The sequence below is a fragment of the Anabrus simplex genome, chromosome 1 (assembly GCF_040414725.1).
Source record: "Anabrus simplex isolate iqAnaSimp1 chromosome 1, ASM4041472v1, whole genome shotgun sequence".
NCBI classification, from domain to species: Eukaryota; Metazoa; Arthropoda; class Insecta; order Orthoptera; family Tettigoniidae; genus Anabrus; species Anabrus simplex.
The window spans coordinates 625,462,189-625,479,545 of NC_090265.1; the positions used below are offsets into that span (position 1 = coordinate 625,462,189).

The 17,357-nt window shown below is 40.2% G+C and overlaps 1 protein-coding gene across 2 annotated transcripts in view; it reads left to right on the forward strand.

Annotated features, from left to right (window-relative positions):
- The window catches only part of LOC136871180 (X-linked retinitis pigmentosa GTPase regulator), a 151,595-nt gene that overhangs the window by 111,096 nt on the left and 23,142 nt on the right, over positions 1-17,357 (forward strand). The window contains exon 14 of one of the 2 annotated variants that reach the window (XM_067144963.2): positions 5,091-5,233. In XM_067144963.2, the coding sequence (XP_067001064.1) occupies positions 5,091-5,233 (143 nt within the window). The remainder of the gene's footprint in view (positions 1-5,090; positions 5,234-17,357) is intronic. The other variant, XM_067144964.2, reaches the window with a different exon arrangement.

The window sequence follows — 17,357 nt, forward strand, 5'->3', positions numbered from 1 at the left end:
TATTACTCTATACAGAATAACATCATCCGCAAAAAGCCTTACCTTTGATTCCATTCCTTTACTCAAATCATTTATATATATATAAGAAAACATAAAGGCCTTGAGGAATTCCCCTCTTAATTACTACAGGGTCAGATAAAGCTTCGCCTACTCTAATTCTCTGAGATCTATTTTCTAGAAATATAGCAACCCATTCAGTCACTAGTCCAATTGCACTCATTTTTGCCAGTAGTCTCCCATGATCCATCCTATCAAATGCTTTAGACAGGTGAATCGCGATACAGTCCATTTGACCTCCAGAATCCAAAATATCTGTTATATCTTGCTGGAATCCTACAAGTTGAGCTTCAGTGGAATAACATTTCCTAAAACTGAACTGCCGTCTATCGAACCAGTTATTAATTTTGCAAACATGTCTAATGTAATCAGAAAGAATGCCTTCCCAAAGCTTACATACAATGCACATCAAACATACTGGCCTGTAATTTTCAGCTTTATGTCTATCACCCCTTCCCTTACACACAGGGGCCACTATAGCAACTCTCAATTCATTTGCTATAGCTCCTTCGACCAAACAGTAATCAAACAAGTACTTCAGATACGGCATCACATCCCAACCCATTGTCCCCAGTATATCTCCAGAAATCTCATCAATTCCAGCCGCTTTTCCAGCTTTCAACTTTTGTATCTTATTGTAAATATCATTGTGAATATCATGCTGTGAAACATGAGATTGCAACATTCACACGTGGCGAGGTGACTGCTATCCATTGTCTCCCACATCATTGGAAACGAGTTGTGGATAATCTAGGGGAATACTTTGAGTGTTTACCATAAATGTTACTGTACTCTCTGAGAAGGAACATAATGTAGCACAATGTTTTTATGGCTGAAATCGTTGCTTTGTATCCTACACCTGTATATTTTCAATTTCCTGCTAGATCCTGCATCTATGCCAATAAAAATAGTTGCAATGACTTATGCCCCAAGCATCGTACACTTACTGACAGAGCAAATGCAACACCAAGAAGGAGTGGTCAGAACTTTATGCCAATTGCAGGGTAGACTGACGTCACTGAGGTATGCTCATGATGTGAAATGCGAACGATAAATGGGACACGGCGTTGGCGAATGGCCCACTTCGTACCGTGATTTCTCAGCCGACAGTCATTGTAGAACGTGTTGTCGTGTGCCACAGGACACGTGTATAGCTAAGAATGCCAGGCCGCCGTCAACGGAGGCATTTCCAGCAGACAGACGACTTTACGAGGGGTATGGTGATCGGGCTGAGAAGGGCAGGTTGGTCGCTTCGTCAAATCGCAGCCGATACCCATAGGGATGTGTCCACGGTGCAGCGCCTGTGGCGAAGATGGTTGGCGCAGGGACATGTGGCACGTGTGAGGGGTCCAGGCGCAGCCTGAGTGACGTCAGTACGCGAGGATCGGCGCATCCGCCACCAAGCGATGGCAGCCCCGCACGCCACGTCAACCGCCATTCTTCAGCATGTGCAAGACACCCTGGCTGTTCCAATATCGACCAGAACAATTTCCCGTCGATTGGTTGAAGGAGGCCTGCACTCCCGGCGTCCGCTCAGAAGACTACCATTGACTCCACAGCATAGACGTGCACGCCTGGCATGGTGCCGGGCTAGAGCGAGTTGGATGAGGGAATGGCGGAACGTCGTGTTCTCCGATGAGTCACGCTTCTGTTCTGTCAGTGATAGTCACCGCAGACGAGTGTGGCGTCGGCGTGGAGAAAGGTCAAATCCGGCAGTAACTGTGGAGCGCCCTACCGCTAGACAACGCGGCATCATGGTTTGGGGCGCTATTGCGTATGATTCCACGTCACCTCTAGTGCGTATTCAAGGCAGGTTAAATGCCCACCGCTACATGCAGCATGTGCTGCGGCCGGTGGCACTCCCGTACCTTCAGGGGCTGCCCAATGCTCTGTTTCAGCAGGATAATGCCCGCCCACACACTGCTCGCATCTCCCAACAGGCTCTACGAGGTGTACAGATGCTTCTGTGGCCAGCGTACTCTCCGGATCTCTCACCAATTGAACACGTGTGGGATCTCATTGGACGCCGTTTGCAAACTCTGTCCCAGCCTCGTACGGACGACCAACTGTGGCAAATGGTTGACAGAGAATGGAGAACCATCCCTCAGGACACCATCCGCACTCTTATTGACTCTGTACCTCGACGTGTTTCTGCGTGCATCGCCGCTCGCGGTGATCCTACATCCTACTGAGTCGATGCCGTGCGCATTGTGTAACCTGCATATCGGTTAGAAATAAACATCAATTATTCGTCCGTGCTGTCTCTGTTTTTTCCCCAACTTTCATCCCTTTCGAACCACTCCTCCTTGGTGTTGCATTGTCACTGTCAGTCAGTGTATTTTGTAAAAATTCAACATTTTTATCCCTGTAGGTGTAGGTGGTAAGAAACCTCCATAGTATCTCCTGCCTGATGTAAGAGGCAACTAAAAAGGGGATCCCCAGATGCTCCTACCTTGGGAGCATGGATTGACGACTGTGAAGCCCATTATTGAGTCTAGCATTGCTTCCACTTAGGCTCCTCACTTTCACCTTGCCTATCCAACCTCCCTTGATCAAGTTTTGTTCTCTTCCAACCCTGAGGGTATTAGGTTTGCAAGATGTTAGGTGTTTCATTTTCACGCCCTTCATGGCCCTTGTCTTTCTTTGGCTGATATCTTCATTCTGTGAAGGGTTGGAACGCCTTCATTTTCCCCCTTGATTAGTGTTAAGAGAGGATTGTTGTCCAGTTATACTTCCTCTTGAAACAATAATTACCACCACCACCAGTTCAATATTTTATGGGATACCGCATGTCTATTGTATATGTTCTTCGACTTCCTGAAACTGAAAGTAGTATGGCCACAAAATACTTTGTGGCTTGCCCAGTTTCTGTAGGGTGTTGTTTTGTATCTTCCAGTACTCAGATAACAGTTAGTGTAGATACTGAAAACTGCACTATTCTAATTCCAGGTACTTCTATATTATTAATTAGCTAAAAATTAAAAGATGTCGTATTAATTTATTTTACTTCTTTTCTATGTGTTTAACGTCACAGTGACACGGGAAGGACTACGAAATAAACGCTTGTGGCCTTAATTAAGATACAGCCCCAGCATTTGCCTGATGTAAAATTGGGAAACTAAGGAAACCTATCTTCAGGGCTGCTGACAGTAGGGTTCAAACCCACCATCTCCCGAGTGAAAGTTCACAACTATGTGAACCAAACCACATTGCCAACTCACTTTGTGTGCTGTATTAATTGAGCACTGTCTTAGCAAGTATGCAAGTGACTTGTTGTGTAAAGCTCAGATTACCAGTGTTTGAAACAGACCTGTATGAAGCACCCAGCGATCATTCTAAACTCGTGCTTCATAACATAGGAATAAATTAAGTGTGTGCATTTGAATTGTAAGAATTTTGGAATATGAGGGCTGCTTCTGATGTAGTAAATACATTTCTCATCAATAATCCAAGCATAATTGTTGTTAACACAGTAATTTAAATATCTCAGTATCAATTCAATACTTTCAGGAAATGAGTACAAAATATATGTAGGAATATTTTATTTCATATTTTGAACCTTAAAAAAATCAGTTGCATTAAATATATAATGGAAAGGAACAAGCAAGTGCAAATCAAGCCATACTTAGAGAGGTAGGCACATACACTAACATGTTAAAAGTCATGGGATAGGGGTCGCGTATCATCTGGGGCCTCCTCTAGCTCAGCCAAGTGCAGCAAATCATTATAGCATCAATTCCATAAGTCGAAGAAACACCTGTGGAGAGATTCTGATCTGTGATCTTTGGATAGTTTCCTGCTATTTGTAGGTAGAAGGTCTTGGGTATGAATGGACCTCACAACCACGTACCATAAATGCTCAACAGGGTTCATATCTGGCGAACAAGGTGGCTACAGCAGTCATTGAAACTCTTCAGAACACTCCTCAAACCAATTCTAGACAACTTGGGCTCAACAACAAGGTGCATTACCCTGCTAGAATCATCGTTGTAGGGGTATGTGAATTTCATGAAGGGCTGCAAGTGGTCACCAATCAGTTCAGCGTAGCAGTCACTGGTCAACGATCTGTTTAGATGGATCAGCAGATCCAGCCCATACCACATAAACATAACCCAACCCCAATATGAAGCCCCATCAGCCTGTATGGTGCCTTTTGACAACTGGGGTCTGTGGCTTTTTGGAGCCTGTGCCATCTCCAAACCCTACCATCAACTCAAAAAACAGTGATTCATCAAACCAAACTACATGTTGCCAGTCCTCCAGGGTCCAATTAGCAACATCATGCACCCAGGTGAGACACTGTGCTCAGGGTCTTGGTGTTAACAAGGACACGCTGACAGGTCTTCTGTTCCCATATCCCACTGACATTAAAGAACGCTGCAATAACCTGATGGATGTGAGTCTGGTACCTCTTGCATTGAATGTGGATGATTTCAGCCAGTGTGGCTTGTCTGTTTCCAGACACTGCTAATCGCAATCATTAAGCATCCGTAGCTGGCGCCTTTGCTGTTCAATGTGGGTGGTAATGTCTTCCATGAGGTATTTCCAATACACACGTGACATCGTCAGTCAGAGAATGTTAAATGTCCACACAACTTTGAAAATGGAATGTTCCATCCTACTGGCCCTGGGTATCGTGCCCCGTTCGAAAGACAATAATTCTCGTTGCCTTGCCGCGACCAGCAAAGACAGGTTTTACTCTCACTCTCGAGATGTCAGATCACACCTGAAACAGATCTGGACACATTCAAGACATCACGGTGCAGTGGTGGGAATAATGCAAAGTCAAGCAAGAATTTATCTGGGACCCAAAAGAAGGTTAGAGAACATATAACTGTTAATCAGTGAATAGAACCCAGAATTATCTTTAAGTACTGCTGTTCTGTGACTTTTGGCATGTCAGTGTATTGCATTCTGTACTTCCATGCTAGATGGTTGTCAGCTCTACTTCTTAGATTTCTTAATCTTTACACTTATAAATATATTTCTATGGATAAAATGTGTGAATAAGTGATGATATTTACTGTGTACAGAATGTTGTGGATGTGTTCCAGGATCTCCAAGTATAGGACAGGCTCAGTTACGAAATGAAATTGGCAGTGGAGATGCATGTACAAGAGCCACCAGAGGGAATAGTGGAAAGTCAAATAAGAGTTTATCTGGGGCTCAAAAGAAGGTTAGAGAACATAGTGACCGTTAATCATTGAATAGAATCCAGAATTGTCTTGAACTAGTTGTATTTATGATTTGTACTAAGCCTCCCAGATTTACCATATTCTGTGAAGTTTCAGGTCAACACTTCTAACCCACCTTCCCTGAATTCTAGTTCTGGTTGAACTTCACAGATGAAAGAAAACTACTGTGCGGGAGGACTCATTAGTATCAGTAGGTGCCCTGCTGCCCCTTGCGATCTATTTTTATGCAACCCGCCACGTTTACTATAATTCTGAAATACATCAGTCCCCCTCCCTAGTCCAGGGTAATATAAAGAAATGTATGGTTACTGTCTAGAAGACAGCAGGAATCATGAGCACCATTATGAAATCTTTATGGGTACCGTGTTCCGAGGCACCATATCTGCTTTATCCATATAGGCTATTGTTACGATGGGCTCGCCACACCCAAAGGCATTTTATACTTACTGCCAGGTTCAAACTTAGGCCGCCCCTAACATGGAGACAGATGTCTTTTGTAGCTGCTCCTCTGAAGTACAACTACTATGGGAAGAGCAGAAGAGGCAAAATAAGGAATGAGAAAATCCTGGAAGAAATTGGAGTGGAAAAATGAATGCTAGAATAAAGAAGAGCCGATTAAGATGGTTTGGGCACTTAAAGCGAATGAGTGATGAAAGAATGCCAAAAAAAGTTATGAAAATGCAAATGCAAGGAAGAAGAGGCCGTGGAAGACTATGATTGAGATGGAAGGACACAGTCCAACACAGTATTAGAGAAAGAAACCTGGACTGGAACACAGTGTTGGAGAAGGAGTGGTGGAAAGACCAAAGAAAGTGGAGAGGAACGCTATTTGCCCCTACCCGGCTACAGCTGGATGATGATGATGATGATGATGATGATGATTTGGGTACCGTGAATAAATTTGTAATACGAGCACAGATATGAAGACCACGTACGTTACAATTGGAGGTGCACATACAGAATAAGTACTGTGTAATGTGGGCTGGGAACTGCCCACTGCATGCAAAACCTCGCAGGGGTGTGGTCACAGATATGATAGTTGACAGTCCTCAGTGATATGGAGGTTCAAATCTCATGCCATGTGGCAAGGTTGCAAACTTAATAGTTTCCGCACACTGATTTGTTTATGTGGCCTTGAAAAGGGCCATTGGTATCGTGGCATAGGGTGTGGAGCTGGGTGGATGAGGATGAGGAGTGATGGTCTCTGGCTAAGACACAGGCAACCAACATTCGAGTTAGCTACATTGTATATGTTCCAAGCTTCGTAGTACATAATTGGGGAAAAGTGTGCATCATTGAAATGATAACAACATGCAGTGGCAGATATTTAGTTACACAAACTCCCCTCCTTCGAGGCAGGTCACAACACAAAGCTTATTCACTCCCTTTTGATGTATTCCATTGATGATTATGTGGATATGTTTCTCATCTATGGAGGAGCTAGACAGAATACATACCAGGCACAACGCCTGAATCAAGAATGCTATCTGGAAAGACAACAACTGACAGGCATGACATTTTGGAGTGTGGCAAGATGTCTGTGCGCATCTGCATCCGTGGGAAGGGCATGGCCTGTTCAAGATCATCCCGTGACGTCTGCTCACAATGAAGATGATGTGTTGGATGCTATCCCCCCACTCTTGGACACAGGCCATTGCACAGGAGACGAATTTCAGTTGGACGTCTGTTATGCAGATATTGCATAACCATCTATTTCACCCATACGATCTGCATCTACAGCAGGAGCTCCATGGTTATGATTTCGAAGCCCGGGTGACGTTCCATCAATGGACCATAAAGCATGTGAACACTGATGCTGCCTTTTTAGTGATCATCTTATTTACAAACGAATCCTGATTTCACAACAATGCAACTATTAAACACCACAATACAAACTACTGGAGTATGGATAATCCCAATTGGGTACGACAGGCATCTTCTCAGGTACAGTGGGGTATGAACGTATGATGTGGCTTTGTGGGTTGGTTCAATTTCCTTTCAGGGGAATCTGATGGGAGCACACTATCTGCAGTTTCTCCACAAAGAACTCCCACTGTTGTTGGAACATATGCCACTCCTCGACTGCTGCAGGATGTGGTTTCAACATGACGGAGCTCCATCGCCCATGGCGGTAGTCATTCGGAACCATCTTCCTCTTCCCCAGCGTGCTATATCACCTGATTGTATACCCTTGGATGTTTTCCTGTGGGACCATGTAAAACAACTTGTGTATGTACGCACCAGAAATGTTGCAGCATATCAGACGGCCCTTACAACATCACACACAGCTCTGTACTGACCACGAAAGTGGCCACTTCAAGCAAGTGCTATGTGAAACCACGTAGGTTACTGAAATCCTGTTGCATGTTTCCTAGTCTCATTCAGCCTAGCTCCATGCCCTATGCCACAATACCAACGGCCCTTTTAGGGCCACAAAAACAAATCTGTTTGTAGAAACTATTATGTAATGCAACCTTGCCACATCCCAGGCAATTGGCAGTAAATAAAACATTACTTGCATTGGATTTGAACCTCTGTACCTTCAAGCCCTGTCCACTATCATACTCCAACTGCACCCCTTCCAAGTAAACTACTGCAAGGCTTTGCATGCAGCTGGAATTTCCCAGCCTATACAATACCCATTCCTGGTCTGTGTGTGCACATTATATTGTAACGTATGTGTTCTTCATATTCTCGTTTTACAGGTTCATTTGCGGTACCCACAATGAATTAATAGTGGTGTTCACAATTTCTGCTGTCATCTAGCCCTTAACCATACATCTCATTATATTACCCCGTTTTAGTTGGAGCAACCAATGTTTTTTCAAAATTGCAAAAAACTGTATAAAACTGGATAGCAAGGGTGGGTGGGCCACCCGGTATATTCTAGGTTCTGTCTCAAAAATCACTCACATGTACAGTTGCTATATTATACAGACTGTTTGCTGGGAAATGCAAAACATAGCACAGACACTGTAAAATTGTACAGTAGTAGAAGTCTGTTGTAGCGAGAATTCACAACAGCGGAAAATTTACTCGCTATAGCGGATTGTCGTTATATCCAATTTTGTTGTATAAAAGTCAGGAAAACCCCCCATATACATTAAAATGGGTATGAAACGGCAATCAGTTTGTTCCAAACTTGCGTTTCCACGGATGATATCCACACTACGGCTTACTTGTTTGTTATTTTTCTAAATCTGATACTACATAAAAGTGTACGTTTAATTTCATTCTGAAAAATTACAGTACCGTATTTCTCCGAATCCAAGACAAACCCCACTTTTTCCTTCAAAAAATTTAAATCAGGCTCAAAAAGTGCTTTGTAAAATCATATGAATGCCTTTGTTGTACAGTATGCAATTTTAGACTACTGTATTTTTAGACGCCGAACATTGGCTCTTGTTATCTCGCATTTTTTTGCAGCTGCACAATTATTCTTTATTTCCACGGGTTTAATGACCATTAACTTAAGATTGGCTTCATAATACCGAAGAGAACCCATTGAAAATTTGCTGGCAATACGTATTCCATGCGTCTCTACAATACGGCGATCCATCAGGAAAATATTCTTGCTGTCTATAAAACTGTTATGGTACTTTTACTCAGCGTCAGATATAACCAGCTACCGCTACACTCACGTCTCGCTTACTGAGTTCGGCCAACTTCAGCGGCTAGCGATGTATAGGCCTAATCGCGGACATTGAAGGTCAACGAACGAGTTTATTGCGCCACAGTATGGCCATTGCGCCCTTGTGTTTTTCGTGCACATACCTCACAATTTTATTTTTGACTTCTTTAAAGCGTCCTTGTTGCGGACCACTGAATGCATTTTTTGTAGAGTACACATTTTTTAGCTATCTTTGTCTTCACGCTGACACCAAATATTGGCTTTAGTTAGGCCTATGCCATGTTTTCTTGCGGCTGCACAGTTATTCTACATTTCCGAGTGTTTAATAACCATTAACTTAAAATTGGCATCATAATATCGACGAGAACCTGTTGAAAATTTGCTGGCAATACCTGTTCCACGTATCTTTACGACTAACCATCACAAAAATATTCCTGCTGTGTATAAAACTTAATTTTACTAAGAGACAGGTACAGTTGACACGTTATAACTCTGCCACCGAGTAGGCGTGGCCTTTCTAAGAATTCAAAGGCTTGCATGTTTTGATGCCATTCTGCAGATTTGAGAAACTTTTTTGTAGAGGCTAATAGAATGTCATTCTCCCTTCACTATTTCCCAAGATCCAGTGATGTTACACACAGGCACTGTACAATCAATTGTCACGGCTGGCGATGTATAATAAAGAGACGGTTGTTTATTTGTCAACGAATATTTTGTGTGTGTGTGTGTGTGTGTGTGTGTGTGTGTGTGTGTGTGTGTGAAAAAGAAGCAGCATGGTTACCGCAAGAGTTGCCAGTGGTATTCATTACTGTTAGGCCGCGAATGCAAGACGACCCTTGATTTTTCGCATGAGATTCTGAGGAAAAAAACGTTGTCTTGGATTCGGAGAAATACAGTATCACTCCAGAGTTTTCTTCTTCAAATGGTGTCACCTAACCTAACCGTGTATGTGTCATGAAAACATATTTGAAACGCATGTAGAGAAATGAGTGATCCTTGCTAAAAATTACACGTGAATAGCCTTTCCGAAATTTAACTAGACGCGAGAAAATATGAACTATCCTCTGAAATCACTGATGTACTCTACCATATCTTGAGGCGTATCACATTCTTACTTAATTTCAGTATACATTATAACATTAAAATTAAGAGATCGTTTACTTCAGCCGTTATTTTTAATGAGTTAACAACTGCTATCGGCCATGTTATTTACACATTTATTACGAAAACTTGTTATCCTCTTTCATTTTGAATTTTCTTTAGAGAACAGCAGTTGTTGGGTATTACTAATCGACTCCAACATCGCCTTCGAATGTCGACGAGAGAGCTCACAAAGACACATAATGAGAAAACTATACCGTATCAAAGATGATCAATTGCATTTTGTGGCAAACGTTTCAGTTTCCATATTTAAACAGTGTCACCTATCCTAACTTAACTGTGCTATACATAGGATGAAAACATACTTCAAGCGCCAGTAGAGAAATGATAACCTTCTCGCTATAAATTTACATGATAATAACCTTTCCGTAATTTAACCAGACATGAGAAAATGTAAACTAATGTGTGAAATCAATTATGCACTCTGCTATATCTAGAGGTGTATCCTATTTTTACTTAATTGCAGTATTCAGCATTAAAATTAAGCAATCGTTTAGTCAGCCTTTTTTGTTAACGAGTTAAGAACTGTTATTGGACATGTTATTTACGCATTTATTACGAAAATATGTTCTTTCATTTCGAATTTTCTTTACGGAACAGAGTCGGCGGGTATTACTAATAGACTCGAAATCGCCTTTCAGTGTCGACGACTGAACTCGCTAGTGGACAGTGAGGAAACTATACCGAAGATAATCGATCGAATGCAACATAATCGCTGGGATGCATAAATATCGGTAACGGAAAAAATCGCGCGCGCTTAATCGCTTGTAATAACAGATGCATGTCAGTCATAGGGCTCTCGCTGTAACCAAAGGATAACACACAGTTTAATATAGGAATTTTGAAGGGACAGTACAACATTGTCGGTATAACGGGGTTATCGTTATATGACATACTCGCTATAGCGGACTTCTGCTGTATATAAATTAAATAGTCTGTACACTTTAAATTTTTTCCTCATACTTCGAATCTTTGATTAGATTTGGTGTACAAAGGTTGAAAATGGGCTCAGCTCAGTTTCTATGTTTGTTTGTTTGTTTATGTCAGTATCATGGGAAAACTGCTTAATAGAATTTCTCAAACATTGGTACTTAAATTCATGGTTAGTGGGGATGTGCACTAGGCTATATATTATTTAATGAGTATACAGTGGCATAATACCAGTATAATGGGTCTGTTATTGGACATAAATTTTCAGGCTAACTCATTCCTGTTGCCAGTATTTCGCCCCATTGTGCTAATTTGGGCGAAAGAGACAAAGTCTCTTGTAGTGCATTGACACTGCCAGTAGCTTCAAATAGCCTACGCAGTGGCCTCCGCGATATGCACTAGCCATGTGTCTTGGTAGGTGTGCTATTTACCAACTGACGACCCCAAATTAGCACACTGGGGCAAAACGCTAGCAACAGGAATGTGTTAGCCTGAAAATTTATAATGTCCAATAACGGACCCATTATATTAGTATTATAAATTTACTCACCTGGGACAAATAATTGAGATTCCCTAAGGAAATCTATATCTATATCATCATATACAGTGGCATAGCAAAATTAAGGGACCAAAACAAGAAATTGAGAAATCCAAAGACAATTTTAAATTCCCTGGCATTCACTGATGACTTTGCTCTCCTGTCCAACAACATTAAGGAAGCCTGACAACAAGTTAAATCACTACAAGAAATAGCACACAAAATTAGCTTTAGAATATTCTTCGAAAAGACAGAAATCTTGTTAACTGACCCACCACTTAAATAAAATCACAACAGAACAACAGGAATTCACAGTTGTTGGCATATTTAAATATTTAGAAATAATAACATATAACCTTGATGAATAGCTGACGTTACATAATAGAATAAATAAACTGATCAGAGCACAATATATCATCAAGAACAAATACAATAAAAAAGGCCTCTCAATAGCCACAAAATTAAAGCACTATTAAACAGTTACACAACCAGAAATAACATAAGCAAGTGAAACCATTTTCAAAATAACTAACACTGCAGAAATAGATAGAATACTCAACATTGAAAGAAGAAGAATCAGAACATGCATAACAAAAACTACCAAGCATATGGACTCTGGAGACTAGCGTCTAATGAAACAGTGTACAAAGAAATGGAACCAGTAATGACCACAATCAAGAAGAAATAAATCTCATTCTTTGGACATCTACTCAGGACCCCAGAAAACAGGATCATCAGGAGAATTATAGAAAAGTTATGGAACAGTAAGAGTAATATTAGCTAGATTACAGAACTCAAGGAAGATGTGAGGGAACTACAAATTGCAATAGAAGATTTAAAAAACAAAACAGACAAAATCAGGAAACTTGCAAACAAACTAAAAACCAAGATCAACAGACAGACAATGGGACAAATGATTTCAGATGAAGAAAGAAAGAAAGTTAAGATCTAACAGAATGAAGAAGTACTGGGCTGGCAGGAAACTGAAAAACCCTTAAGTCATATTTTGTAATTTTTAAGGTAATATTTGCTTCCATATTTAGACGATTTTTAGATAAATATCCCAGCCCTATTCATCTACAATTCCCCAGTACATTTTGTCCTAGGCATCTACCTCATTGTGACTGGAGAGAAATAAAATTGCAAAGAAAATTCAGTGTTTGCTTTATTCTGATGTGAATGATGTACTGTATTGCCTTTCTCAGTGGAATACTGCACAATACACCGACCAGTAAATTATCTGGGTAGCATTATTAATGGAAGTAATGAAATCAACCCTGAAATTAATAACAGACTAAGTAAAGGTACAACATTTCATCATCAAGTCAGAGAGCTTTTATGGGATGACAAAGTACCTAAGAGAATGAATTTAACATTATATAAACATTATATAAACCTAGTCCCACACAGATGACACCTTGACAGTCAACCATGGAAGGTCTTTTAAGGAATACTCCACTGGCTGAACCAAGAGTTCAGAGAAGGCAGCATTTGGATACGGTGGGCTGCGACCTAAAAGATACCGTGAAGTCTGAGGCACGGAAATTCTCCAGTACCACATACATGAACGGGACAAAATCAAGAATCAAACCAAAGCAGATAATATACTTCTCTACACACATATAAACTCACTCATGCAAACCAGTTAACTAAAAGTGATCACCGACATAATGTGGAACAACACAAAATTCTTATCATGGGATTACAGGAAATTAGAAACACTGACCTGGATGCCTTGGAATCTGAAGGGTACAGACTTTATAAAGGTATACCCAGGAAGAGAGTGATGAAGAATGTCCCGATTTGGAACAGGATTTTTGGTCAGCCTTAAAAATAATAAACTCAGTTCAAGAATTCAAATCACAGTCTCCACGACTCTCAGCGCTCACCTTAAAGGCATCTAATAAAATCTGTACTATAATAAATGCCCATGCTCCCACTAATGATTAAGAACAATCCTCAAAAGACCATGAGGAAACAGAAGAATTTTGGGACCTCTTTGACCAGACCATAGATAACATCCTCAAACACCATGTAAAATTATTAATAGGCGACTTCAACGCTCAACTAGGCAGAGAAAGAAAATACCATGACATCATCGGAAAATGGCCAGCACAGAAGAAGACAAATAAAAATGGAGAGCGACTAGTTGATCTGTGTAGAAACCATAACTTAATCTCAAAATCTACATGTTTTAAGAGGAAACCTCAAAAACTCAAAACACGGAAACACCCTGACTACACTAAAGGAGAATGGCCACTGGATCACATCTGCATGGACAAATACCACCACAAAGAGATCTATAACATCAACATCCTCCAAGGAATAGACACAGGTTCAGATCACTACATAATTAAAATTAAACTCACTCCCAAGAGGAGACAACAAAAGCAAGCCCCTAAAACTAAAAGAAAAATAGATCCTACCCAGCTAATCAACAACAAAAATTACCAGAAAGCAACTGAAAAAATAAAAATCACAGATAAACTTGAAGACTTAGTATACATAAACAAATTGCAGAAGACTTGGCTCCAATTAAACCACGTAAATAACACCAGTGGTGGAACAGAGAATGTGATGAAACAGTGGAGAAAAAACAGCAGGCATGGCTATTACATCAGTCCCTAAAAACAGAATTATCCTATCAAAATCTAGTAAAACAGAGAAAAGAAACTACCCAAGTCTTAAGAAGAATAAAAAGACATCATAAGGACACGCTGCAGTTAATTGAAGAACAATTCATTAAAACTCAATCAAAAGACTACTACAAAAACCTTCAGAAAATAGCTCCAAAAATATGAACCTCCGACCCTACTGATGAAGGATGAAAATGGTAAGCTGACTCATAACAATAAAGACATTGCAGAAATTCTGGCTAAATATTTCAACAAGCTTTTAAATTGTGAGGAACCTACAGAACGCCTTCATTTGGACACCAACACCCCAATAAAAATGTAACCGCGCGACTTGGAGCGCGTACATAAATAAAAATAATAACAAATGTTACCGCAGTTCGGGACAATTACGGTTACCATAAATAATAATAATAATAATAATAATTAATCGGAATAAGGAGGTACAAATATGACGCAGTGGCGGAAAATTCATATAAACCAAATACAGGGAACACTTACAGGTCTAAAAATGACAACTAAGACAGGAAGTGGAACGTGCTGGGAAGCCCTACTGAGGTCCATGGAAACGTATGACGTTATGGGGGAGAAAAGACTTATAAGAAACACCCTCTAGCTCAACTATATTAAAAATGACAAGAAAGTTTTACAAAATACAGTTCCACGACACGGAAACAAGACATACTTAAGTAACTTAACATAAAACTTGATTTAACAATGAAGGTGATGCTACATTAAAGGTATAGTTTAAAGCGAAAGTGTTTAATGGATGAAAGAATTGAAAGTACGGCAATTGGAACCTAGGGTAAACTCGGACTCATCAAATTAAACTTTTAAAATGACATTAAGCAAAGAAATAATGAAACACCAAAGGAATTAAACTAAATGAAACGAAAACCAGAAAGCATTGAGAATAACATTGCAAAAACACTGAAATAACACTTACTTCGGAAAGGCAGGAGTTCCCGAGGGCAGCAGCCCTCGAGCGCAAACGCTCGCTTGGGCGGTCGGATGGAAAAGACGCCGAGCTCACGCATCATTTTTCGAAGCCGGCCAGAAGACCGGAAATGGCCCGATTACAATCAACCAATAAGATCAAACTTACCCTAGATTCCTGGACCTTTTGCCAATAGAAAATCTCGTTACCATATATGGTAATTTTAACATCGTTAGCAATTGCACAAGTTCTGGAACATTACGATTACAACACCAAAATTTCATCATAGGAAACCGCACGTGTGGTACAGGTACAGGATGCTCCAAAATAAATCACCTTACAAATTTTACATCAGATTACATAAAAACTACATTTAAAAAAATCACTTCAAAACACTTTTGCATGTTGAAATGTTCATACAGTTCAATGTTTCTTGATGTTTCCATAATTTAAAAAAAAATTTACAAACATATTTCAGTTACACAAAATTCCAGTAGAGTTCAGAGTTGCAAAAAAATTAAATCCTTCAGACAAATAAAAAAAAATTAAAATTTACATTTCCAAACACACAGTAGTTTCAGTTCTCCGTCCCACCAACCGGTGACATTCTCCTCCTCCCAAAGTCGAGCTCTGCTCGACAAAAAAAATTTACCAAAAATAACAAAATCTAAATGAACTTAAAATGGGAGGCTTAATGGAGATCAGAATATTTTCACAACGCCACAAATTGCACCACACCACAATTTCTTATCATCGTTCTCTTCAGGAACGTCCATACAGGCAAAAACCAGTAGAGCGTTGGTATCGCTGTCAAACGAAGTCGTTGACCGCGGCCGTTGCCAACGTCTCCATCCCTATTGCAGTCCAACCATTGCTCACATACAGCCTCAGCACAGCCCTCCCAACTTAGTGAACAGGTCCATAACTGGCGAAGGTAGCTGGCACAGCACAGACTACTGCTACCATTAAATACCTTTCTCTTCCACCATCAGACATTAGTGGCCAATAGGTGCGTTGCAGACTCCAAATAGATATCCCAGGTTGAAATGTCAGTGGCATCGCAGTAACTGGAACATAAACATACGCAGCAGAAATTTGGAACTGAAGAACTTAGGCCACTGGCCTGAACTATTGATGACGTTACGAGGAGCCTTGAGTTTCGAGGGTGGGTTTTTTTTTTTTTTTTTTTATTAACAATTACAAGCCTCCTTAGGGAGATTCCCTCTCATGTTTCTGGGAAACCCCAGCCCTCCTGGCAAGTACTATTTCAGAATTTCAAAATTTAGGAAAATTAAAAAACTAAAAGAAAATTTGCCAGAGTTTACCCTAGTGCCAAAACATTATAAAATCCCTAACTAATCATCAATAAACTTCTAAACTTACCCCAACAGACATTACATAAAATTATATCTAACATGATTATAAATAACCCTTCCCATTACAACTAAAGTGACTTAACTATATTAACTACAAAACCCGAAAAATAGTGCGCGCCAATCAATTAAAATTTGCTTACAACTAATTCCTTATAACTACCAAATTAAGTTACCGTGTGCATTCTTAATCACCCAACATTAAGGAACAGAACAAAACAAATAAACGGAAGATTTAGAATGTTACAAGGGAACTCAAAACCGAAAAATAATTAATTACGTTAGCTTGCAACCACCTTCAATGAATTGAGGATAGTAAGTCACTATTTATTTACCATGTCATGTACTCATGAAATTTTTACATAGATAAACTCACATTACGTATTACGTGTCACACCAGTCAAATGAAGGCGCAAAAAAGCCAGGAATATCAAATGAAAATCATATTACTTTAACAACAGGAACTCAAATGAAAAACAAAGTCGATGCAAGAGTGCACATGCAGACATCCAACTCACTGATATAAGAAATAAAAAAGGTACAAGTACAACCTTCATACCAGAGATTACCAGATAACCGCACGACACACAAGACTACCAAGCTTATCTGTCCTTCGACATACACACAGACATCAAACCACCAAAACAAGTGCGACGATCCCTGAATCAGCATAACCAACGAATGGTAAAAGGCACGGACGACCTCAATACTGACTCTCATCACATGACATACAAACACAGTACACATACATATATACACACACACACACACAAACACCCGTGCGATGACACATCAAGAAGTACCCACAAAATAAAAGGACAGAACATCAGAACATGACCTCAAGTACCCTTGAACTTAATCACACGACAATGAGACTCTTAGGGCCAATATTGTACTCCTAG